Source organism: Monosiga brevicollis, genomic scaffold (genome assembly GCF_000002865.3).
Source record: "Monosiga brevicollis MX1 MONBRscaffold_4 genomic scaffold, whole genome shotgun sequence".
In the NCBI taxonomy this organism is placed as follows: Eukaryota; class Choanoflagellata; order Craspedida; family Salpingoecidae; genus Monosiga; species Monosiga brevicollis.
The window spans coordinates 1,704,979-1,729,239 of NW_001865041.1; the positions used below are offsets into that span (position 1 = coordinate 1,704,979).

At 47.0% G+C, this 24,261-nt stretch overlaps 8 protein-coding genes across 8 annotated transcripts; 4 read left to right on the forward strand and 4 right to left on the reverse strand.

Moving 5' to 3' along the window:
* Nucleotides 1-855: 855 nt before the first annotated feature.
* Nucleotides 856-4,270, reverse strand: MONBRDRAFT_6501 (uncharacterized protein; the record flags this gene model as incomplete). The annotated part of the gene is made up of 5 exons (XM_001743963.1): nt 856-1,049; nt 1,764-2,216; nt 2,604-2,675; nt 2,736-2,765; nt 3,988-4,270. 5 exons carry the CDS (start codon nt 4,268-4,270, stop codon nt 856-858), a joined length of 1,032 nt encoding a protein of 343 aa, XP_001744015.1.
* A 1,768-nt stretch (nt 4,271-6,038) lies between these two features.
* On the forward strand, nt 6,039-6,776 carry MONBRDRAFT_23651 (uncharacterized protein; the record flags this gene model as incomplete). Its single annotated transcript, XM_001743720.1, has 1 exon — nt 6,039-6,776. The coding sequence occupies one exon, from the start codon at nt 6,039-6,041 to the stop codon at nt 6,774-6,776; it is 738 nt and encodes a 245-aa protein (XP_001743772.1).
* A 1,051-nt stretch (nt 6,777-7,827) lies between these two features.
* On the forward strand, nt 7,828-8,684 carry MONBRDRAFT_23652 (uncharacterized protein; the record flags this gene model as incomplete). The annotated part of the gene is made up of 2 exons (XM_001743721.1): nt 7,828-8,068; nt 8,185-8,684. The coding sequence occupies 2 exons, from the start codon at nt 7,828-7,830 to the stop codon at nt 8,682-8,684; spliced, it is 741 nt and encodes a 246-aa protein (XP_001743773.1).
* Nucleotides 8,685-8,745: 61 nt separating this feature from the next.
* MONBRDRAFT_23653 (uncharacterized protein) lies at nt 8,746-10,982 on the reverse strand (the record flags this gene model as incomplete). Its single annotated transcript, XM_001743964.1, has 3 exons — nt 8,746-9,861; nt 10,106-10,495; nt 10,653-10,982. The coding sequence occupies 3 exons, from the start codon at nt 10,980-10,982 to the stop codon at nt 8,746-8,748; spliced, it is 1,836 nt and encodes a 611-aa protein (XP_001744016.1).
* Nucleotides 10,983-11,734: 752 nt separating this feature from the next.
* MONBRDRAFT_23654 (uncharacterized protein) lies at nt 11,735-12,748 on the reverse strand (the record flags this gene model as incomplete). The annotated part of the gene is given in 4 exon segments (XM_001743965.1): nt 11,735-12,029; nt 12,049-12,068; nt 12,293-12,475; nt 12,671-12,748. 4 exon segments carry the CDS (start codon nt 12,746-12,748, stop codon nt 11,735-11,737), a joined length of 576 nt encoding a protein of 191 aa, XP_001744017.1.
* Nucleotides 12,749-12,925: 177 nt separating this feature from the next.
* Nucleotides 12,926-14,089, forward strand: MONBRDRAFT_23655 (uncharacterized protein; the record flags this gene model as incomplete). The annotated part of the gene is made up of 1 exon (XM_001743722.1): nt 12,926-14,089. The coding sequence occupies one exon, from the start codon at nt 12,926-12,928 to the stop codon at nt 14,087-14,089; it is 1,164 nt and encodes a 387-aa protein (XP_001743774.1).
* Nucleotides 14,090-15,684: 1,595 nt separating this feature from the next.
* MONBRDRAFT_31573 (uncharacterized protein) lies at nt 15,685-17,346 on the forward strand (the record flags this gene model as incomplete). Its single annotated transcript, XM_001743723.1, has 5 exons — nt 15,685-16,108; nt 16,188-16,869; nt 17,065-17,106; nt 17,188-17,229; nt 17,309-17,346. The coding sequence occupies exons 1-5, from the start codon at nt 15,689-15,691 to the stop codon at nt 17,344-17,346; spliced, it is 1,224 nt and encodes a 407-aa protein (XP_001743775.1). The 5' UTR covers nt 15,685-15,688.
* A 4,213-nt stretch (nt 17,347-21,559) lies between these two features.
* On the reverse strand, nt 21,560-22,630 carry MONBRDRAFT_14946 (uncharacterized protein; the record flags this gene model as incomplete). The annotated part of the gene is made up of 1 exon (XM_001743966.1): nt 21,560-22,630. The coding sequence occupies one exon, from the start codon at nt 22,628-22,630 to the stop codon at nt 21,560-21,562; it is 1,071 nt and encodes a 356-aa protein (XP_001744018.1).
* Nucleotides 22,631-24,261: the final 1,631 nt, after the last annotated feature.

Genomic DNA, 24,261 nt, shown 5'->3' on the forward strand with positions numbered 1-24,261 from the left:
CTTGGGACACTATGAGTGAATCTGAGACAATTAAATTCATGTTCGCCATCCAGAAAGACATCCAGATCCAGCTGGAGTGCTATATTGATGTCCACATTGGTGTACCATTTGAATCCCAATGGACGTCCACTCTGAGTGTTTCTCATAAGTGGATGCTGTCCCGAGATCTCAGCCAGGTAAAATGCGGGACGTTCCAGATCAGAAACTTCAATGGCATCCAGTCGCCTGAAGACTGGTTTGCCTAAAGGAAATTTATTGGCACTGTTCATGATGCTAGGATAGCAGCTGGTAATGTCGTATTTCCAAGCCTGTCCCTGCCAGTCCTTCTCGGCATACATGATTCCACCCATGAAGGCTTGCTTGACAACATGTTGTACCTCACAATCGGCATCATGTAAGTGACTGCGGACATTCTTGCTCATGGAATTCATCAGGGCAGCAACTAACATATTATTGATCGAACCCTGGGTAGGATCTAAGAAGCCGTTGGTTTTTAGGGTGAGTTGGTAGAAGCTACGGTATTGCTTGACGACGTCCCGAAAGATGATCCTCTTATCCCCAATGGGTATAAAGGTGATGTTTTCAGAACAGGCTTTCCTCCAGCCCCAAAAGGACTCACGACGTCGCGGTGACCAAACTATTTTTCTCCGATCAGTTTCAAATTCACCAACCAATTGGCGCTTGGTATTTCGGTTGTATTTGTAGAAACGACCGATTTGCATGCGATTATCCGGGTCTTTGGGATGGTCGCGATAAAACACTATCTCCTTGTCCATGATTTCTATATTAAATAAATCATTTTTTCTTTAATATAGAAATTTAAAAAAAAAGCATTAAGCACTGGAGTGATGAATTTTAAGCAAGCTTGAAGTATATGCGAGCATCAACTGCCTGAAAATCCTCGGCAAAGTCCTCGCCATCGTCCTCTAAATCATCGTAGTCATCAGGACTCCAAATGTAAATGCTGGGTTCACTGGTGGCAAGGAATTTACCACTCCGCCACTGTCCGTTATGCCCATGTTTTACCGCCACTGACATCTCGTACTGACCTGGACGATGTTTGTCAACTAGCAGCCTTACCTGCTGGCTGGCGTGCATAATATCATTGTAATTGAAACTGGTCTTGTTGGCTGGCATTTTGACCTTAAGTTGTTTGATTGACTCTCCCTTAGAAGCTACTTTGGTATCCGTAGCCTTGTTCCACACCCTTTGAAAAGCATCTTGATTCATTATAATAATATGATTTATAATGAATCATTTTTTTAAGTGCTTTGATTTAATTGTTCCTCTAATGTAGCCATTTGTTCTTGAAGACCCGAGACCTGTTCCTGGAGTCCAGAAAGCTGTTCCTGGAGCTCTTCAAACTTGCCTAAGCTTTCTAAAGTTTTAAAGGCTGGTTTGATGGGTTGTATGTTGACCTTGGTAGTTACTTTTGAATCTCGTCCCGCTAGGCATTTCTTCGACCCCTGGTGGCGCTTCAGGTTCACTTTGCTAATCCACTTGCCACAGTGTTCGCAAGCTACTTTCTGCTTCAGACGCTCAAGCACCTGCCTTCTAAATTGTTCATCAGTTCGATATCTTTGTCCATAGTCGGATTTCACCTTTTCAATCTCGCCAGCTTTTCTTGGCATGTTATTATATTAATAATAAAATCATTTTTAAGTCAAGTCAATCTATGATTGTTAATTATTATCATGTTTTAATGCCATTTCGTTTTGCTGACTCGGTGATTAATTTGCCAAACACATCCTTATTCAACTTACCATTGACCCGAGATTGTACAGCTTGCACAAAGTCTGAATCAACCATCTCTTTAACAGACTCTTCATAGCTGGGCGGAACTTTGGAATGAAAAGAGGGTACGAAAGTAAGCATGTCTGTTAATTGATTGACAATGTCTGTCTTTGCATCCGCTACCGATTTGCTCACAACTTTCTTCATGGCGTTCTTAAATTGCTGGGCATTGTACTGACTCCTCAGAGTGTTCTTGTAGTCCCCGAACTTATTGCGCCACTCAGAACTATATACCTGTTTTTGAGTTAGGATGGCAGCTTGTAAGTCAGCATCACCGTCTTTAATAGCCTGAGCTAGCGCATCTGCATCCATACTCATAAGCCCATCCGCCGCGCTCCGAATCTTTTCTTGAGCGCCAGCTTGTAGCCACAGAACAACCCGTTGCAAGTTGCCATTGAATATCTTGATGGCATCGGCATCTCCTGAATTTAGGGCGGCATCACGGAAAGCCAAAGCCGTATCCGCACTAGATTTACTCTTTGCTAAAGCCTTTTCCAGAGATGTATCATAAATAGCCCGTGCTGCCTTTTCCATGGCGCCGCCTTTATTCAACTCAGATAGAGTTTGCTTCTCGGTTGGTGTCATGGTAGAAAGGCTATTTTTGAGGCTAGCAGCGGCGGCTTTCGAATATTGGGCTTTGCTGATGTCTTGCAATCGATTCCCTAGATCTTGAATTTCTTTGTCAAGGTCATCTTCCTGTTGCTGGGTCATTCCTGTACGATCTAGATTGACTTTTTGATTGTACTCTTGATACTTTTGGGCAAATTCTTGATTCTCGTTAGGAGCTGGAGTAGGAGTGATTGGTTTACCTGGAGCAGGAGCTGGAGTAGGCGTGATTGGTTTACCTGGAGCAGGAGCCGGAGTAGGAGTGATTGGTTTACCTGGAGCAGGAGCAGGTTTGATTGGTTTACCTGGAGCAGGAGCAGGGGTAATTGGTTTACCTGGAGCAGGAGCAGGGGTAATTGGTTTACCTGGAGCAGGAGCAGGAGCAGGAGCAGGAGCAGGAGCAGGAGCAGGAGCAGGAGCAGGAGCAGGAGCAGGAACAGGAGCAGGAGCAGGAGCAGCGAAATCACTCATGACCGTTTTTTTTAAAGGTCTGCTAGGAATACCGTAAAGCTTTTTCCAAGCGCTTACCACTTCGGACTTGGTGGTGGGAAATAGGGGTTGACCGGTCACGCGGATGGGAGGCGTAGTCATCATAATGGGAATGGTATCGCTGGGCAGTTGCCAGGGTTTAATGCTTTGATGAGAATCTCCCTGGAATAAGCCATCCGGAGGGGATTTAATGGTATTATCAAAATTACCCAGATTCTTCAGACTTCCCGAGTCCTGTCCCGCGTTTTTTTTTGGCGGTTCTGAGTTGGCTTTGATGTGTCGACCGGCTTGTCCCATCTTGGGCAGCCCCGAAAACTTGACTGATTCCGCTATTTTAGTACGTCTTTGCGTGATACCTTGCTCAGGACGATTGCCTTGCACTTGCTTGAGAGGCTGGGTACTGCCATCACCGTGCACTTCCCAGTTGAAACTATTTTTAATTTGTTTTGCCTTGCGTTTATCCTTGAGGCGTTGCAGATATGCATGATAATTACCTTCCATATATTATATAGCAATGTCAGAATCTTTACGAAAGCAACAATACCACAACCGCCTTGAGCACCACAAAAAGCAGTTTGAAGACCAAGCGCATAACCAGAAACAAGGTCTAGGCGCTTGGAATTATAGTTTTGAGGAATACGAGGACGATGCCTGGAGCTACTACCATAAACATACGGCTCTCGTCCTGGCTGCCATAGGTCTTACTGGATTGGGGCTGGTATATTTCAATCAAAATTATCGAGAGAGATGGGAGAACATAGCATTCAGTTCATGGTAGCAACTCAGTATTATCTACCCACTGTTCAAACAGTTGGGGTGGCAGGGCATACCAACTGCCATTATTTATTTTAAGTATATATTTGCCATTTTCTACCTTCAAATAAATACCGCTGGTAGTATGAACGTAATCAATCAAACCACCTCGATATTGAATGAAAAAACATTCCTTTTCGTCTTTCCCTTTTTCTCGCTCAGAAATGGACAGTATAGTTCCGTCCTTGTCATATTTTTTCTCTGTCACACGATGAAGATACTCCAAATAATAATAATATTTGACACCATCTTTGGAATACTTTTCTTTCCGTTCCTTGTACTTACGAACAAAATCATATCTGTTGCCATCTTCATCGTAATCGCAGTCAACCCGCCAAACCCAATTCTTCTCCTTAACACCACCATTGGGGTAATATGAGATAAATGCCGGATCGTCCTCATTCCTAAGTATCGACCCATTCTGGTACCAAATCTGGCATCCCATACTGCCGTCTTTGTTATAGATAGTAACGGCAGGTTCATCATCGGACCGATGATACTCTCCCTTGTCATTGAGCCATTCAATACGAAGTGTTTTACCATTTCTTGTACTTACACGCTTCGTCATTATATAAGTAATATGATAATTTTTTTAAATCAATTAAAAATGAAATGCTATGCCATGTTATATGGGAGATTATATAAGAAAATATAACCTAGGGGAATTATTACAATACTTTATTGTATATGATAATGTATAATGACGAGCTTGCAAGATTTCAATACTCCCTTACCACTCATATGGTAGATTAGACATTGGTTGCCGTGTCAAGCCAGCGAGTATGCTTCGCTTATGATAGGTGACTTTATTGTTGTTCAAATTAGTATATTTCACGAATCCGTCTTCTACTATCCAAATAGGAACGTCATTACCAATTCGATATTCCCTAACAATACCCTGACCATAAGTTCGTAACCAAGTATCTGCTATAGTGAAAGAACCCTCCATTACTTATTGTAATTAGTTATTTTTTTACATTTTAAAACCCTTAGTTAATTTAAATGTTAAATCAACAAATCAATGAGGTCGATTAAGAGCTCGAGGGTGATGTATGCCCCCAAACCCAATGCACCGTACAAAATTATTTGTTGGGTGGATTGTGGTTGTGAGTAAAACCAGTACTCCAATCTTTGTTCCGCTGTGGCATCATCGGGTAGTTGCTGCCCATTGTTAAGGGCATCCTGCACAGAGGGATCTGGGGGCGTGACACCCAGAAAGCTGCCTAGTAAACCCCCTACACCGGGAATCTTGGTTGCTAAGGACAACCCAACCCCCACCACGGGTCCCACGACAGGAATCTGACTGGAGACCTGCAGGGCGCTTTGCGTGGTACTCCTAACAGAATCATAGGCGTCTTCATATATGCTGCCTGAATGCGCTTTTTTGCTACCGCAGCCGCCACCATCACATTGCCCAAAGGTGACGGCAGAAACCGCGGCGTCACCTAGGTCTTTATATACGTTACCTGAATGCGCTTTGCTACTGCCACAGCCCCCGCCATCACATTGTCCTGCCGTCACACCGCTAACGAAATCATCGCCCACCTTTTTCCATGAACTAGCTGAAAATGGATTCCAGACCATTACTACTATACTTTATGCCTTACAAGCACATTAATTAGATCCGGTCGATGATTTTAAACAAGAGTTCCACCCCGACAAAGATAAGCAAGCCTTCCATGGCTAATTGGGGCAGACCAGTGAGGTCTAAACCGGCACCCAGCAGTCCACCACTACCTCCAAGGAGAGATGACCCTCCAACACCTCCTAGTAGTTGTCCTGGAACTTGCACAATTGCACCGATTGGTTTAGTAAGATCGCTCATAAAATCAGAAAACGAGTAGCCCATATACTATTATATTTGTTTAATCTAGTTCATCCTCTAAGGCGGCTCGGGCAATGGCATGACCGGTTCTGAAGAATGCAGTACCCGTCTGGCTACGCTGCAACAGTTCACGGGCGCGATCAGCAAACATGCCGTTTAGTTTGTTTTGGTATTGGTCGGCTAAATTTTGCATGGCTTCCTTGTGAACATCGACCAAGTCACTCCTGATTTGGTTGGCAAAGCCGGTGAGATCGGGCATCGGAGTCGGCGCTGCTTGAACTTGGTCCTGCAATGTCGGACTAGATTCCGAAGCATCAGGTACACTATCAGCGTCCCCCCCATCACTATCAGGAGGGAGTCCCGTAGCCTCTGTAGCCACGTCCGCAGTCGTCTCAGGAATCGATTCTTCAATGTCTTCAGGTTTCTCAACGCTTTGTGCAGTCTGAATATTTGTATCATCCATATATTATATATGGAGGAAATATCGGAAAGTCAAGCCCGCCAAGAGCTCATGAATGTTCAAAATCTTAACCTGGAACGGGATACCTTTATCACACTGATGTCACAACGCCGTAGCGGCAAATCAGTGCTTATCGCCAGCCTGATTCATTATTTCATGGAAGCGGCACCGCCAGACCAGCGATGTCATTTTGCCTATCTTTTTAGTGCCACTGCCGCCTTAAATCAGACCACCAACCACAGTTACAGTTTTTTTGATCGTAAAGCCATTTTTAATCCCAAACCAGAAATTATGAATAACTTTATATCCAACCTGATCCGGTCACAGACGCAAACAAAAATGAAGTATCATGTCCTGCTGGTTTTTGATGACATTGTGGTCACCAAGCGTTACGAAGTCCTGGAATGGTTAGCTAGTGCTGGTCGGCATTATAGTATTACCGTGATCCTTAGTAGTCAGATCAGTAACAACGCCGTCAGCCCGACTATTCGTAGCAATGTGGATTATATTTTCTGGCGTAAGTTAGGTAAAGCCGCGATCCAAAATAATATTTTCCCGTTTATGAGCATCTCCGAATTTGAGGATTATAAACAGCTGCATGAGTTTACCCTGGCAAACACCCAGGACTACCAGTTTGTTTTTTACAACAACTGCACTGATGCAACTGAAGACAAGGTCAAGGTAGTCAAGGCTTATCCCATCCCTGAGCATTACCGCTATACGATCAGAGCTCCCAGTCAGCAGCAAAGGCGGCAACGACGTCATGGTAATATAGCTATTAGGTGGTAATTAGGTCTTTAATAATAAAAATGATTCAAAATCATTTTTATTATGATTTCTCTTAGAAGAAACACAATAGGTAGAGTATAATGGAAAACCAATGGACAAGATTGCCAGAGCCCAACTTGCCTGCAAGTTCCTGGAGTCGCAAATATACCAAAAAGAGAATTAAAAGATTCGTATTTTGATTCAGAGGGAAAGTATATTTCTATTGAGCGGCTAGGACAGATGCGCAAGATCAATGGCGTCATGATGATTCCCAGGGTATGAGCTGCTAACACAACCCTTCGCAAATTATATATCCATTGCAGTTTTGATGGAAAAGTGAAGTTACCTCTTTGATAATTTCATTTGCACTAAAACCTCCGGCGGACTCTTTCAGAACTACCCCAATTGCAAACCAGTTGCAGTCGATAAATTCCAGTTTAACATCACGCTCGTCAGTCAGCTTATGATTGTAATCGAATATAATCGCATGTTCTAACTGCTCCTTTAATTTGAGACGAGCGTTGAAATAATCTATGGTGTTATGTTCTAATTTGTATATCTCCGGGGTCATGGGTGTAAGTTTGTGCTGTTCTATTATGAATCTTAATTTCCCATCCTCAGCCCCAGAAACATACATGTCTAATTCTAGATCAGTGTGATGATCATGCCAAAGATAAGAACGGAGTTTTATGTCTTTCATTGTATTCATAGTATATTATATTTGAATACAGCTTTCAATTTTAATGAATGCCCTCGATTGACATTACTTGATCGCCTTGTCTGCTGCGCCCATTGCACCAGGCTTCTTCCCGGGAGCTTCCCCTGAGGCTAGTTTTGGCAGTTTTTGTGTTAGCCCCTGATCGGGTTTCTTGCCCGAAATTTGCTTGAAGGCTCTGTAACCTTTACCTCGGGTTTCGGCGTAAAGACTCGCTAGTATGCCCCCAGCAAATGTATTTGGATCTAACTTGGGCTTTTTGGTTTTCTTCGTTTTCCTACAGCCGTGTTCAACGTATCCCTGCCTGGTCTTGAAAAACTTGCCGCACTTTTCACAAAAATATTTCATCTATAATATATGGATCAATATTACTACAATTTGAAGAGACAAATGGATGCAATGGCTGCCCCCAACCAGTTCACACAAAACGCCTGCGGCTGTCAATGCGGGGGAATATGCCAGTATGTCCCTGGTGAATTTAAGAAGGCATTGGAGAAGAGTGTGGATCCGGCTATATTGTTATTGGTTCTAGGACAGGCTTATGTCATGACAGAGGCACAAAGGAGGGAGCGAAACCAGTTTGCCTATATGGCTTTAGGTAGTTTTATGAATCTGGTGATCTACAATCTGAGCAATTAGAGTTGCTGAATGCATTATAGTATATGCCAGGACTATTTTTGTCAGATATCTACTACAACTTCATGATGCTTACAGGCGATCCTTTAGGAATGATCAGCACTGAACAGCATGCCCTTGGTGAACCCTATGCTCTCAACTTCATAGACGGCACAGAGGTTTGGACACACCAAGCAGATCCTGAAACCGCCTTAACTGAACACGGTGAATTATGGGACAAGGACAAGTACCCCCAGATTGCCCCTTCAATAAGTGCGTACGAGGCTGGCGAGCATATTTGGGCTGCGGAATTCACCCAGGAACAATACGAGAAAAGTATGCAGGAGGGCGCGCTGCTTGGCTTGTCCTTTTTACCCTGGAGCACCCGTGTACTAGCCGGTAGTGGCAACAGCAAGGGACGTTATTTTGGACGTGCCGATTACCATTGGAGAAACAGTGGTGACCTCACCTATGCCCTTGCCTTCAATGAATGGAGCGGTCAGCTCTTGACCATGAAACTGCAAACTATGGCAATTCTGACAGCGGTTTCAGTAGGAGGCTACTACGGAGGCAAATATCTTTACAATAAATATGGTTAAAATTTAATTGATAATAATAAATCATCAAATGGTTTATTATTAACACACTAAGCTAATTTAATTATTGAACAATGAGTTGTCCGCCTTGGACGCGGCAGTGCTTATAGCACATGGCTACAACGGTGCAGTTATAGTTTCCAGTCGCCTGGGCAGTAATACGTAGTTTCATGTTACGAACCAGAGGCTGGGCACCGGACATAACACCTTCGCGGTAATCGGCTTGGGGGTCGGTGGCTGGGCAGTAGACCAGATAGAGACCGTGGCTTTGGCTGGCGGTGTTATTAAAGTTATCGGGATAGTTGATAGCCAGCAGCTCAGGAGCCTTCCATTGGATGCCGTTGGTCAGGTTGTGCCCGGATTCGTCCTCCAACCAGATGCGGTCAATAACATCACTCAACATGGTATCACGGTTGGCACCAGCTAGGTTGGTGTTGCGGACAAAAACCCACATGTGGGAGCACAGGTCATCCGGGCTAAAGTTGTTGAGCACCCAGGTGGTGGTAGACCCGTCGGTCAAGCTCAGGGTCTTTTCCTCGTGCTTGGGCTCTAGGAAACGCCAGTCCAGGTTGGGTTTGGAGATCTGCTGCAGGGCGCTGTCATCACCCCGGATTTCCCGAAGCATGAATTTAAACTCCTTAAGGGCTATGTTACCTGTATTTAGCACGTTGCTAGCCACTTGGGAATAAAACCGGAGCGTAACTTGCTCGTCACACGTAGCCAAGGGAATGCCGCATTGAGTCAGCAATGAGGTGATGGGGATGCGAATAGTGGGACTGTCCGACAAGGCGCCGAAAACAGCGGTGGAATCCACGGCATAGTTAGCAGCGTCATACACCTTAGCCTCTTGATGGCGTTCGTGTTCCCAGGGATCTTTGTAAATTACGGCATCCATCCACTGCTCCAAATCAGTAACGGTTTGCTTAATTTCATTGCCGACCCGGATGTCGATACGCGAAAACAAATTGCTGGGCATGCTATTAAAGTTGTCACCAGCCATGTCATTGTTGGTCAAAACCAGATGAAGATCGGTCTGGTTAACGTAGTGGATGTGCTTGGGCAGGTCCACATCGATATACTGGTTGACACTGTTGAAAAAGGTAGCTGGTGGAGCTACCTTGGGTTGTAATTCGTGAATAACGTGCCTTAAGCTGCCGGCAGTGACGGCATGTTCAGGTCTCTTGAAGCGATACAAACCATTAAAAACGGGGGTCACATTTTTCTCGAGATCCACTAACGACTTAAGGTGGGGAAAGTGAAGACGACTGTTTCCTTGTCTTTCTGAGACACTCATATATTCTTAACAAATATGAATGCCTCGAGCACATTGAATGCCTAGAGCACATTGAAAATTAAATTACTTAAGCCTCAAATCGTTTAGCCACGCGATTGCGGCGACGCTTGTCAAGAAGGAAATTGGTTACCTTAGAACTTAATTCCCAGATGGATTCGGTTTCGAACTCGGCAAACATTTGCTTTAAATCAGCTTCATTAAGCTTATTGATTTTGACAATGACAGCGCGACGGGCTTGTTCAAACTCACTGCGTTTGGGCAGTAATTCAGTGATTTTTACGGTTTTCTTTTCAACCGTGCCATCTGCCTTTATTTCTGTCATCTCAACTGAAGTGGGGTCACCGGGATCTCTAACGCGGGCTTCTGTTTCCAAGGTTTCTAGATACATTTTGTAAGCTTTCATCTCGTCGTATTCGGTATAAGCCGCCGCAATATCCTTAGCCCTTCGATCCATTTGGAGATCGGCATTATCATAGCGATTGTCAAAGTCCTTGTTGAGTTTTGGATCACTTGCCATATACTATTATGTTTCATAAACTCATTCAAATTCCAGAAATGCCTTATTCCATGAGCTTCTCTATAGGCAATACTGTCAGCTTAGCTGCCAAGTTGTAACCTGCACCCTCTAAAAACCCATTTTCAAAAGTATACGTGTGAACCGGGGGGACTGTGCGGACTCGACCGGTGGGGCGTAGGGCAGTGGGTTGCACCTGCTGGAAACCCTGTTCCACAAAACTAATGGCATTAAGACTGTCAGTGTCGATAAATTGATGCTTGATAGCACCGTTAATTGCGCCGTGAAACAGGGGTTCTATCCAGGTAGCCAAGGGCGTGGTATAGGGCACTAGAAACTCGACCGTTACCACAGCTGACACTAACTTAGCAAACATGTTGGTGGCGACGTCAATTAACACATGTGGATTATCGGGTAGGTATTCGTCGTATAAAACATCTTTACCTAGGACATAGAGACCCACCAGGGCTGGTTGTACCAGATAGTCAATCATGAATGTGCTCATATAATATATAGCATGTTCAGGGCTTTAAAAAATCTTTTCAAATGCCGATGGGAAGGTAACCAAGTAACTATCTCTAGTAGCTGCTGTCGTAGTCAACGCGTCACCTTGACTTTTCACAATGTGGACGAAACAACGGCTGAAATTGTGCGTGCTTTGATCGCCACTCAGCGGGGAACATTGGCTCTAACTCAATCCAATGGTCATCTAGTTCTGACCGACGAGCACCCACTGGCAATTCCGGTCGAACCGCCCAAACCCACATCAGATAACGAGAGTCCGTCTCAGCAATAATTTTAGCCAAACGATACAAAGTATATTTGTTACCAAAAAGATTACGCTGCCTGCCCGCTGGCTTGCCCCTTTTCATGAAACGGGTTCTGAAATTTTGAATACACTTGGCGTAGGCATCCATAAAACGAATATAAGCTTGTCGGATAGGCTGGTACTCGGGTAGCTCAGGAAATCGGCATTGCCAACTCTCTAAATGTTTAACAAAATTCTTAACCGAGGAATATTGATTGTTGTAACACTGCATATCTACAGGGAATTCTGTCACCATTTCTTGATAGGGAAAATAATCCCGGCATTCATGGCAATAGATCCATCCATTAATGTCGTCAATGTCGCTACATTTATCGTGAAGACATTCCACTATCGGTGCGGGTTTCCGGAGCAAGGTGGATAAGCGTTCATAGTGAATTTCCATATAATAACTTTTCTATGGAAATTTATTTTTAAGTCTAATCGCACTCAAAGCGGAGCACCATAAAGCTATCGCTTTGCAAAGCCAGACCCCCGATCCCCTCAACTTCCACATTTAATCGTTCTAAAGGCTCATTGGGAGCACCGTTGATAATGACTTGCTGGGGAGGATGCGTGGAATCATCGTCCGTGACGAAAAATGAGACCGCCTCTTGAGTTGGATCGCCATCACCGGTCAGGACACAAGCCCTGGTAATCTTGTCGATACATACCTTCACTGCTACGGCACTGGATTCCGCAGTGGATTTCAGGTTGGTGCTCTCCAGATAACACCTGTTCCATATTAGCGAACCCGGCAATTCCGCCGTAAAACTGGAACTTGAAACGTGTAGGAATACGATCATATATTAATTACCTTTATTATTATTCTTGCTGAAATAATAGTTGGCAGCATAACCTGTCACGGCACCCACCAAGGCTTCGACACCGTTGTTTTGATTAAATTGTTGGAGGTTGCCGCTCATGCCAGTTAGCAAATAATAACCCCCAGCAAAGGCAATATTATCGACATGCTCTGAACCCACGGCTAGACCTACGTTGATACCAAAGATTTGAGCCAGGGCAGCGTAAACCGCCTTGAGCCCAAGCTTGGCTACTTCGTCGGTGCCATGGTAATAGGCTGTAGCGCAAGTAGCCAGGACAGTCAGTGCTAGGCTGTAGCCGATATTGGGTCGTGTTAGGATATCCTCTTGATCCTTAAACACCTGCTCAATATCACTCTGTAATTTGCCAGCATCCGCGATCAAGTTTTGCTTCATAACTAGCATGGAACCTGAGTTTTGACCTACGACACTCGTTTTGTGTGCTTTCATATACCTTAAGGAACTTTACTTATTTTCCATAGCCATGATCTTTGCTAAATGTTCCTCATACGTCAATTGTTTTGGCTCTTCGTCACTAGGAGCTTCGCCTACCAAATACTCAATGAAAAATGCTAAATAGCGCTTGAACTTGCCCTTGTGTTCATCATCAAAATCCAGTTTCTTTTGCATTTCGCCCACTACCATATCCAAATTGTGGCGCTGTGGGATTAAAAGCACATAAGCAAGACCCTGCATCTTCAACCAGCTTATGTTTTCATATTCCTTAATAGTCTCGCCATTCCGAGACACCTCTTTTACAAACCTCTTAAAATTGTCCAGTTTTTCATTGACGTCCATATATTATATATGCCTAAAAACTCTCAAGAATATGCTCAGGCTCTCCAGGACTACCAATCGGGAAAACCCCTAAAAGACATACTTGCCGAAAATCCCGGAATCAAAAGATCCACATTTTATACCTACAAAAAACAAAATCTAAACCCGGAATCGGTGGAGGAACCCCAGCCAAAACCAATTTCTAAGCAAACCGTCACTGTGACCAAGAAACAGCCCGAGCAAGTAACTCAGGAAATTCCCATCAATTACTCCCAACCGGAAAATGTCGGAACTGCTCCGGCAATCCAGGACGACTTTTTGGCGGGGGAGAGACCCGAACTGTTCATGGACGTGGGAGCCGATGCTCGAAAGGAAAGTATGTTAGGATCCTTAATGTCAAAATCCAGCGGAGGAAAAGCTGCCATGGTGGACGAATTATTTGGCGACATAGATCTGTTTCAGCCCAAGACCTTAGCACAACCACCCGTATCCAAACCACAACAAGACCCAGTGGTCAAAGGCAGCACCATCTTGGGACACGGCAAGTCTTGGTGGACTAAAATGCCCAAACTCAAGAAGGAAAAGACACCGGAACAAGAACGCGATGAACAGCAAATGGTCACCGTACAAAAAATTAGGCTGTACTTAATGCATTTCCCTCAACTGGAACAACTCCATATTATTCCTAAAAAGAAAACCAAAGGTCATGAGGGCGAACCCGACACTGAAAAGTGGCTTGTTAGTCTTTACACCAAAAACCAGACTGATCTGGATAAAATGCTAGACTTTATACAATTCCATGTCCGCAACAGCATCAATGAACAAACCAGTATGAAGTTAGCCAATAACGTGGTTACCACCGGCAGTAAAGTTATCGAGCACATCCTCGTTGCCTTGGGTCTCAAAGTACAAGGGCTAACCAAAACCCTGATGGAGGATGAGGACGTCAAGCGCTGCATCAAAGAGATTATCATCGAAAACGGCGTCAACACATTAAACTATGGACCAAAAGCCGATCTGGGTCTCAAACTGGTCATGAAGATTGTGCAAACCGATAGCCAAAATCGCATAGAGGAAACCGTCAAGCAAAAGGCACTGGAAAAGGCACTGGAAATACAAAAGCAAAAGGCACAAGAAAAGGAGAAACCTAAGCCAGTGCCCCAGGAGCTAGCTGACAAGTACGATGACTTATAAAAAAAAATGTTAATAATAAATATAGTAATGAGTGGACAAATGACAGAACGTGAAATCAAAAAAGATGGCAAGGTCGAACGTATTGAATTGTTAGGTAGAGGGGGTAGGTTACATAGTTTTGCTGATAAACCTGCGCTAACCGTTTATAATAGTAACGGTAGCGTTGATTGTCTTATTTGGTATCAGGATGGAACCATTGCGAGGCACAGCAAGGAACCTAATTTTATTTCTTATCATAAGAATGGTAGTGTGAAAGAGAAAAACTGGAATGCATATGATAAGGAAAATGAGGAATACAGTGACAATATAAACATAGAGCGATACAATAAAAATGGAGTCCTGACTTATTGCAAGAAATACTCTAATAAAGATTCATTTGAAGAGACATCATGGGACAGTAATGGTGTGATACAGTCATTTTGCAGGGATGATTATGGAGAATTTGAAGTCTCATATAAAGGGGGTAAAATCAATTATATCTCAGGATATCTCGATGAGTACTATTTTTCTAGGGAAGGAAAGATATATTTCAATGTGGACGATGTGCGGTCCAGTCGTGTGTATGCAGACTTTGAATTGCCCCTTGAATATCTATCACAAGAGTGGGTAGAGAATACTGAACGTGAAGAAAATTGATCATATTAAATCATCAAATGGATGAAGTAGAGTTATTGAATCGTGTACTGGGATATTTGGAGGATATCTCCCAATCACATATGTCACCTGATGTTGAGCTGTTATCTATTAAGGAACAGCTGAGGGATCGGTTTGACGCATTGGCAAGAAGTTTAGTATCAAGGTTTCCACTAAATACTGATGTAGATATGATAGATCGTATATTGAATCATCTGGAGGAGCATATCCAATCACCTGAATTCAATGGTGATATTATGGATTTTATGGAAGTAACGGAAGTGCTCAACAATAGGTTTGATCGAATGAGCGACCAATGGATGCAAGTCGAAGAAGATATTGCCAATGATTCCGGAGTAGAGGATGACATTATTTGCATGGCATGTGGTGGTGATGTGGATCTGGATTATGTGTTACAGGCGAAAGAGGACTGGGATGCATCTGGTAATATCCCTGCGGATTACGAGGCATTGTGCCAAACATGTTCTTAATGCCCCAGACAGTTACCAATTCAGATGTATTTCACTTTGTTACCAAGCTTCATTTGCCACGTTATAATTTTTACCAAACTTCATTTGTCACTTTGTAATTTTTACCAAACTTCATTTGTCACTTTGTAACTTTTACCAAGCCAGTGCCCCAGGAGCTAGCTGACAAGTACGATGACTTATAAAAACAAAGAGTCATCACCCCCTTATTTTAAGTACAAATAAGAGAGTGCGGACATTGATAGGGTAAAAAATTGGGTCGAGGTTTGAACTCATTGCGGACACGTTTTATAATCGATTATAAGGGTAAAAAAATGGGTCGAGGTTTGAACTTATTGCGGACTCGTTTTATAATCGATTATAAAACAAGTCCGCACTATTGCAGTTCGGACTCATGTTCGGACTTCGCTGAGCTCAGCATGACACTAGCTTCTTGAGGCGGTCTGAGCCAGTGGCATTTTTTTCTTTCCCCCCCGCCATGTCTAGCCGCTTTTCCGCTCCCAAACCGCGCCGCGTTGTTCGCGACTTTTCAGCTGGGAAAGACCTCCTGGAATCCCTGCGAGTGCTCAACGATGCACTCGAGGATGACGTCGCCAAGCTTAGTGTCGCCAAGGCTTTTGACAACCTGTCCAAGAAAAATGCTGAGGACAGCAAGTTGTTTAGGTCCATGATGTTGGAACTCCGTCAGATTGCTCAAGAAGGCCTGGAAGAGTCCCGCGATGCCTCACAGATAGACTACCCAAGCAAGAACAAGAACAAACAAAAAGGCAACTCAATCAAGCCTCCCCCAGTTTCCAAGAAGAGCGCGCTCACGGCGTTGTTCATGAAGATTGAAGACGAGGCTCAGCAGGCTGTTCACAACGCTGAATATGAGATCTCAGTGGCTTGCACAGAGCAGGTGAGTATTAGTGCTATCCCCCCCCCGAGCTTCTTGAGCCCCAGTTGGCAATGACTAAACACCAACATCATCGTGGCAGGTAACACTTGATGGCGTCAAGTCGGCAGCTGAATTCATGCAACGTTTCAAGGAGAACGAGATCAACATCCAGCAATTGGAGACTCAAAAGCGCATTCAGATTCTCAATTCCGGACATTTCCTCCAGCAAGGAATGAAGGCATTCCCGCCCCCCGACACCTTCCTCTGGGGCGTTTCACGAGAGCTGCAGCTGTCGATCAGCACCCTCAGGAAGAGAATGCAGTATTGCCATTTGCTTACTCAAATGCCAATCCTCTTGCTCTGCCCATCAGCCAACTATGCCTTCGTGACGTCACACGTGAAGGCAATCCAAAATTACGTCAAGGATACCCCCGGCACTGCTTTGCTAGGATGCCGCCCGTCTTTTACCAAACGGGGCATCGCGTCGGAGACCGAATTTGACGCTGCTTTACCAGCTCCTCGTGTGGAACTGAAACCAATCGAGGGGGGTAGAGAAGGCTCTCTCGATGAACCCACGGCGCAGCTTCAAGAGCAGGATGAAGAGTATCGTCATGCAAGTCTTGGCGCGGCAGTTGACGCGCTTCAGACAGTCTCACTCGAGCAACTTACTTTTCTTTCGTACAAGGTGACTCCAGTGAAACTGCCTGATGTGCCTGGTGCAGCTGATCGTTTGAGTCGGATGGACATTGGGTCTGATGTCGAACCCCAAACCTCCCAGAAGGGTAGAATCAAACCCATCGTGAAGAAGAAGTAATAGACGTGACGCTTGCGCCAATTGATCTTGATACCAATCCCTTTCAATGTTCCCCCGAGCCAGTGAACGAGACGGGAAACCCCGCTGAAATGTAAAGGGAAGTTGAGAGAGCAATGTTCCAGATTCTGAAATTTTTTTTTTATTTTTTTTTTTTTTGAGACAGAATACTACTATCCATCCTTTACACTCAAGAGAGATGTGAAAGGTTAAAATTTAAAAGAGAGGAAGAGAGAGCAATGTTCCAGATTCTGAAATTTTTTTTTAATTTTTTTTTTTTTTGAGACAGAATACTACTATCCACCCTTTACACTCAAGAGAGATGTGAAAGGTTAAAATTTAAAAGAGAGGAAGAGAGAGCAATGTTCCAGATTCTGAAATTTTTTTTAATTTTTTTTTTTTTGAGACAGAATACTACTATCCATCCTTTACACTCAAGAGAGATTAATCTATTGGGAACCCCCAGAGGGAAACCCTACCTTATTGACGCCGTAGGCGGCTTGGCTTGAGCTGGTCTGATGATGTCTAGATGGTCGATGGTCGCCGATTTTGTTGAAAAAAATTGGGTATATGCTTCATGCTTTAACGTGCCGTGTCTGTCTGTCTGTCTGTCTAGATGGTCGATGGTCGCCGATTTTGTTGAAAAAAATTGGTTATACGCTTCATGCTTTAACGTGTCATCCTTGCGCAGGGACTACCTCGATGAAACTCGCGCCCTCGCCGTCGAAAAAAATTGGTTATACGCTTCATGCTTTAACGTGTCATCCTTGCGCAGGGACTACCTCGATGAAACTCGCGCCCTCGCCGTCGAAAAAAATTGGTTATACGCTTCATGCTTTAACGTGTCATCCTTGCGCAGGGACTACCTCGATGAAACTCGCGCCCTCGCCGTCGAAAAAAATTGGTTATACGCTTCATGCTTTAACGTGTCATCCTTGCGCAGGGGCCATGCTAATCTTCTCTGTATATAATCCAGTTTGATATGCGGTCCCCCCGAGGGGGGACCGACAGAGGGTGCCATGCGGTTGGATATAAATTTGGGTAGGGGCAGCGGCACCTTGAAGCGCGGACAGGCCGGCGGCGGCGGCGGAAGCGGGGTACCGTCACTGCGTTCGCGTCAGTTGGGGTAAAGTGTGACAAAGTGGGATGGAGGGGTCGTTCAGCAAGAAATGGGGGTTCTTGCAGCTTGTTTGGATTGGGCCTATCAGCGGAAGCAACCAATGACACAATGGGTCAAGGGATGCAGTCAACTTGTGTCAGTCGACTGGCCTTACCGTCTGACAATCCATTTTGTCTTACATTAGATGTCCCGACCGTTACAGAGCCAAACGTCAGATGTTTTGGGTGCAAAATATGACCAGCAGTGAAAATACAAAATAATAGTATGATACGTGTGAGGCGCAGTCAAAACTCCTAGTAACTTGTTTTTCTGACGAATGGACACGACCATGAGCGTTGGTGAGGTGAGAGGAATTCGATAGGGTACTCCCACCACGACGCTGCCACCACGACTGCCAAAAAAGTCTGACATTTTCATTTCGTTCGCGTTCTCGATCTTTGATGAGTCAGAGACAACTACCCCTTGCATAAAACAACCATAACTTGTCTCAGACATCAAGCCCAGAAAAAAAAATTTACATGATCAGATGCGCAAAACCCAACTCTTCAAAAGTCGTTTGCAGGTGTTTTTGGCTTGTTTGGGAAAGAGACAGCTGTTTCTCGAGTCTGACTAGTTCATAGGAATTTCGACTGCGCCTCACACAATTATGTTCTGTCCGCAGAAACGTATCATATCATTTAGATGTGACTTTAGGTACACTTCAAGGACTCTATTTGTGACTTAAATCACACTGTGTCTTGCCATGTAGTAAGTGATTTCGAGCACACTTTGGGTTGCTAGTTCATCTGATGCTCATTAAAATTCAAAATTTAAAATTTGTTGAGTTTCCGGGAAGCACTTCGCTCCAGCATATTTGGCACTTCTTCAAATTCAAAATTCAAATTCAAAATTCGATTGGGACACCTAGAATTCGTGAGGGTTTAGGCTCTCAAACTAACTTGTGCAATTATCACGCACGGGCTGCGACGTGCACAAATGTCCATGTCCGACACCAAACCCTCAACAACCCCTCCCCCGCCTAGATCCAACCCCCGCCCCAACCAGGCTCAGAAATCACGCACGGCCCGCGACGTGCACAAATGTCCATGTCCGACACCAAACCCTCAACAACCCCTCCCCCGCCTAGATCCAACCCCCGCCCCAACCAGGCTCTGGCAAAATGGTCCCGAGCCGTGATTTTTCTTCTTTCTTCTTCTTCCATTCTTAAACCACAATCGACTGAATCTCAAATCGACAAAAATGACACCAACCCGCACACTCAAACTCGAGCCGACACAATTGTTGTTGTAAATTCATGTGCATGGCCAACCGTCACGCTTTCCGTCGCAGCGCCAACGCGAGGGGCCTCCAACTTGTTCGTCTGACAGTTGCAGCACGACCATCCGACGGGCCCGACCCTCACAATCATATCCCTCGGCTCTTCTTCATCCGACACCAGTCCTCCGTCTGTTGAGCGTGTTCACCCGGCCCAAGAGGCTGGCAAATCATCCCAAAGTACGCTTCCGTCTGCACAGGCCGAGTGTCAGCTGCTTCCCTGGTCGTGGCCGCCACCAGTCAATGCCGCACATCAATCAAGACCACAGTCCAGAAAGCATAGCCAAAGTAGCGGCCTCAAAGTAGCGTCATACTGCATCGCATGCCAAGGGAGAAACATGTCCAACAAAAAAATAAAAAAAACCCTCAAATGTGTAGGCTTTGACATTTCGCCAAACGGCTCGTCTCGTACGGCCTCCCAAGTCAATGACAGTGGCTGCCAACAGGTTGGTGCTAGGCCGCGCCGGGCCATCGCGCACAATGATTTCAAGCTCCGCCCACAAAACAGCCTTGTCCACCCTCGCTCACAAAGCTCGAGCTCACACAAACGTGGTCACCGCAATCTTTTTTTTCCAAGCGCGCCAACGACCTCGATCTCCGTTCAGCCAACATCACAATGCCCTGATCCTGGCTTGAACCAGACACATGGCACTGCCTTCGCCGCTCTTCAACACATCAATGCACTTCAAACCCCCAGCTCCAACAAGCCTGCCGTTCACGCTCTCGACACCACGACCCCTCAGAAAGCAAGCACAACCAGAGTAAGTTGTTTTTTTGGGCTCCAGACCCAGTGACAAATTCAAGTGTTTTATTTAAACGACACTGCGTCCAAATCATCCCGACAGCGCACGACGCCGTGGCACCCGGCACCCGCCTGGCTCAACGCCCAGCTTGTCCGCAGCATCGCCTAGGCCTGGCCGCTTGGAGAAAAAAAGCCCACCTTGGTCTTTGGCCCTCGGCTAGCACCCACAGCACCCAATGCAGAGCGCCACACCACCCCTCGGGCCGACACCAGAGCCAGCGGAATAGGGTTCAGACTTCAAACACCCAAGCAACATCCCGACGCCATGGCACACATCTCCCACAACTGGTGCCTTGGGCACCTCGAGCCAGCCGCTGTAGCCCACGACACCCGAAGAAATCCCCCCTCGCCACCTCGCGCCCCGATCCCTCCCCCCGCAGTCGCAGTCCGCCTCAGAGTCGCCAGCCAGAGTTCAGCCAGAGCTGCCAATATCCGTGTCCGCTCAAGACCCCGCCAGATGGAGCACCAGCGCAGCATCGTCGCCGTCTGGTGCTCAAATCTGGCTCACATATAAAACCAAGCAAGATCACCTCAAAGTTCAAACACCCAAGCAACATCCCGACGCCATGGCACACATCTCCCACAACTGGTGCCTCGAACCAGCCTCCAAAGCCCACGACAACCACAAAAAGTCCCCTCAGACAACCGCCCCCATGGGGATCGAGGGGACGTGGCCATGGATTGGAATAAAAAAAAAATTCCAAAAAAAAGACCATCGGTTTACATGTAAGTGAGGTGCAGTCAAGATGTCTCTCAACTTGTTTATCTGTGACGAATGGAGTTGGCCCCGAATTTGATCGGGTACTCCGGTGACGCGCCACGACTGCCGTCATAGTTCAACATTATCCATTTCGTTCACCTTCTCGATCTTTGATGAGTCAGAGTTACAGCTCGCATGCTCAGACAGCAAGCACAAATTTAACTTTTTCTTCTCCAAATGCACAAAACCCAGCTCTTCAAAAGTCGTTTGCAGGTGTTTTTGGCTTGTTTGGGAGTGAGACCGCTGTTTCTCGAGTCTGAATAAAAGTTCATAGGAATTTGGACTGCACCTCACACATGTTCAATTGCTTCTTCTTGAAAGCCAGAGCAAAACGCCGCACCAACCCAACGCCCAGATCTTAAAGATGAGCCGCCCGTGGTGCATCGCCGCCGTCATCTGCTCGCGTCACCATGACCTGGGGCTAGAGCCAGCGTGGTAAAGTTGGGCCGGATCTAGGGCCAGAGCTAACCTAACTTACATGGTTACAGCACAAGAATCATCACGACAACAACTACAAAATAGGGTGACACCTGCACGCTCTGCCCAAGGACAGCTGTAACGGGACTGGATGAACGTGTCTAGTCGGTCTGATGGAGACGTCGTGCAAAGAGAGGCAAACGATATGTCTCTGTTCAATACCATCCAAGGTGGTGCGCCAGCACAATCTACCTGGCTGCCTTTAACCGGCCAACAGCCGCTTGAACTTGGCGCGTAAGCGGGTGCGCCTCCCCCAGCGTCGCCAATTGTATCTGCAACGCCTTGCCGTAGAACTCGAGCGCCTGCTCGTACTGGCCCTGCTTGTCGTAGACACTGGCCATGTTGTTGTAGGTGGTGGCCGTGTACGGGTGCGCCTCCCCAAGCGTCGCCAAATAGATCGTCAACGCCTTGCCGTAGTACTCGAGCGCCTGCTCGTACTGGCCCGGCTTGTCGTAGACAAGGGCCATGTTGTTGTAAGTGATGGCCGTGGCCGGGTGCGCCTCCCCAAGCGTCGCCAAATAGATCGTCAACGCCTTGCCGTGGTACTCGAGCGCCTGCTCGTACTGGCCCTGGCTCTTGTAGACACTGGCCATGTTGTTGTAGGTGGTGGCCGTGTCCGGGTGCGCCTCGCCCAGCGTCGCTAACTTGATCTTCAAGTCCTTGCCGTAGTACTCGAGCGCCTGCTCGTACTGGCCCTGGCTGTCGTAGACACCGGCCATGCCATTGTAGGTGGCGGCCGTGTCCGGGTGCGCCTCGCCCACCGTCGCCAAAGAGATCGTCAACGCCTTGCCGTAGTACTCGAGCGCCTGCTCGTACTCGCCCTGGTTGTCGTACACAAGGGCCATGCCTGTGTAGGTTCTGGCCGTGGAGGGGTGCGCCTCGCCCATCGTCGCCAAAGAGATCGTCAACGCCTTGCCGTGGTACTCGAGCGCCTTGTCATACTGGCCCTGGCAGATGTAGGCGTGGGCCATGCCTATGAGCGTGTTGGCCGTGTCCAAGTGCTCCTCGCCCAGCGTCGCCAATCGGATCTTCAACGCCTTGCCGTGGTACTCGAGCGCCTGCTCGTACTGGCCAAAGTCGTACAAGACCCGTCCAATCTGCATGCAAAAGTCTGCAAACCCCGCCCCCTCGCCGTCCTCCACCTCTCGCGCTCTGCCCGCCACAAGTGCCTGCTCCAGGCACCACCCCCGCAGCTTCGCCTTGATCCGGCCGTTCAGCTCCGCAAACCCCACCGTCGCCTCCACCGTCTGGAAGATCATGGCCCGATCGCTGGCCTTGAACGCCTCGGCCTTTTCCGCCTGCACCCGCACCAGCATGGCCATCACCTCGTCGCTGTCCCGTGCCAAAGCCTTCAAAAACCCGTCGACCTCGGCCTCGGGCAGCCGAATGTCCAGCTGCACCTCCCCGTTCAAGGCGTTCATCATCTCAAACAGGCACCAGGCCCGTGTCATGGGCACGGGGTCGCGCCAGGGGCTCATCACCAGCAACACCCGCCCAATCGCCTTGATGTTCTCCTGAAACGTCTTGCACCACCTGCCACACCCAACGCCCCGTCAGTAATCACGAGCAGCCCCCACCCCGACAAACACCGACAGACGTACCACTCGTACGGGCGGTCAGCAGCAACGTGTTGGTTGTTGGGCACGAGGTCGAGCCAGTAGTAGGCCCCCGGCACCTCCGTCCGCTCGTGGTACAGCACCGTAGCCAGGGTCGTGGCAAAGCTGTACTTCCAGGCATGGGACACAAACACGGTGGCCGGCGCCAGGTGGGGCCGCTGTCCAGGATCCTCGAGGAGCAGATCGACCCAGGCGCAGGCGCGGGCCTTGGTGAGCGGCATGACGTAGCGCGTGCAAATGTCCGAGGTGGTCAGCTTGTCAAACTCGTCGCCAAACTGCTGGCGGAGTTGGGTCTCGAGTCCTCGGAGAAAGGCGGCGCTCACCCCAAGCAGGGCGCGCTCCGAGCCTGGGATGGGAATGGGGTGGGGTTCACGACCATCAGTTGGTGGGGGCAGGGGCGGGTGGAGAGAGACGGAGACAGAGACAGAGACGGGGTGACTGACCTGCTGAAAGGTCGGCCTTCGGCCCTCGAAGGGCCCCGTCGGGGTCCACCGTGGGCGGATCGCCTCTTGTCCGGCTCTGATAGCTGCTCATGATGGAAGAAAAACAACCAGTGGGCGTGTCCCGCGGTGAAAAACACGCCCGAGACCTGACATGTAAGCGAGCGTCATGTTGAAAGCACAGTCCGCCAGTCCGAATGAATGACGCATGACGTTAAAGGGTACAGTGTGAGGTGCAGTCAAGATTCCTATCAACTTGTTTTCTGACACGACCATGAGTGCTGATGAGGTGAGAGGAGCCTCCAAAAACAACCGAGCTTGATACGGTACTCCTGTGACGCGCCGCGACGCTGCCACCACGACTGCCATAATAGTTCAACATTATCCATTTCGTTCACGTTCTCGAGTTACAGCTCAATCTTTGATGAGTCAGAGACAACCACCCTTCCAGCTCGCATGCATAAAATGCGCAAAGGCGCTGTTTTTTTCGAGTCCCACAAAAACAAGACTTAGTGCTTTTAATAAAGCGTCATCTTGAATATACCTCTCCTTTGTGTAACAGTATGTTGTTCAGTGTGCTTGGCAAAGGCGTCTACTATTATGGCAGTCAGTGTTTCGGAATTTGCTCTGCCGTCCCGGCAGCCATGCGTCTCAGACTAGCCTCGATAGCAGCCCTGAATTTTGGCCAAATTTTTGACGCTGCTATCGTAAAGATCGCTTCTCTGTGGCGGCCATACGACCATAAAACATGATTTAGAGACAGTTCATTGAGAATTTGTTCGAGGATCGGATCCTTCTTTTAGTATCCGAGACAAGACGGCTACACGCTCCGCT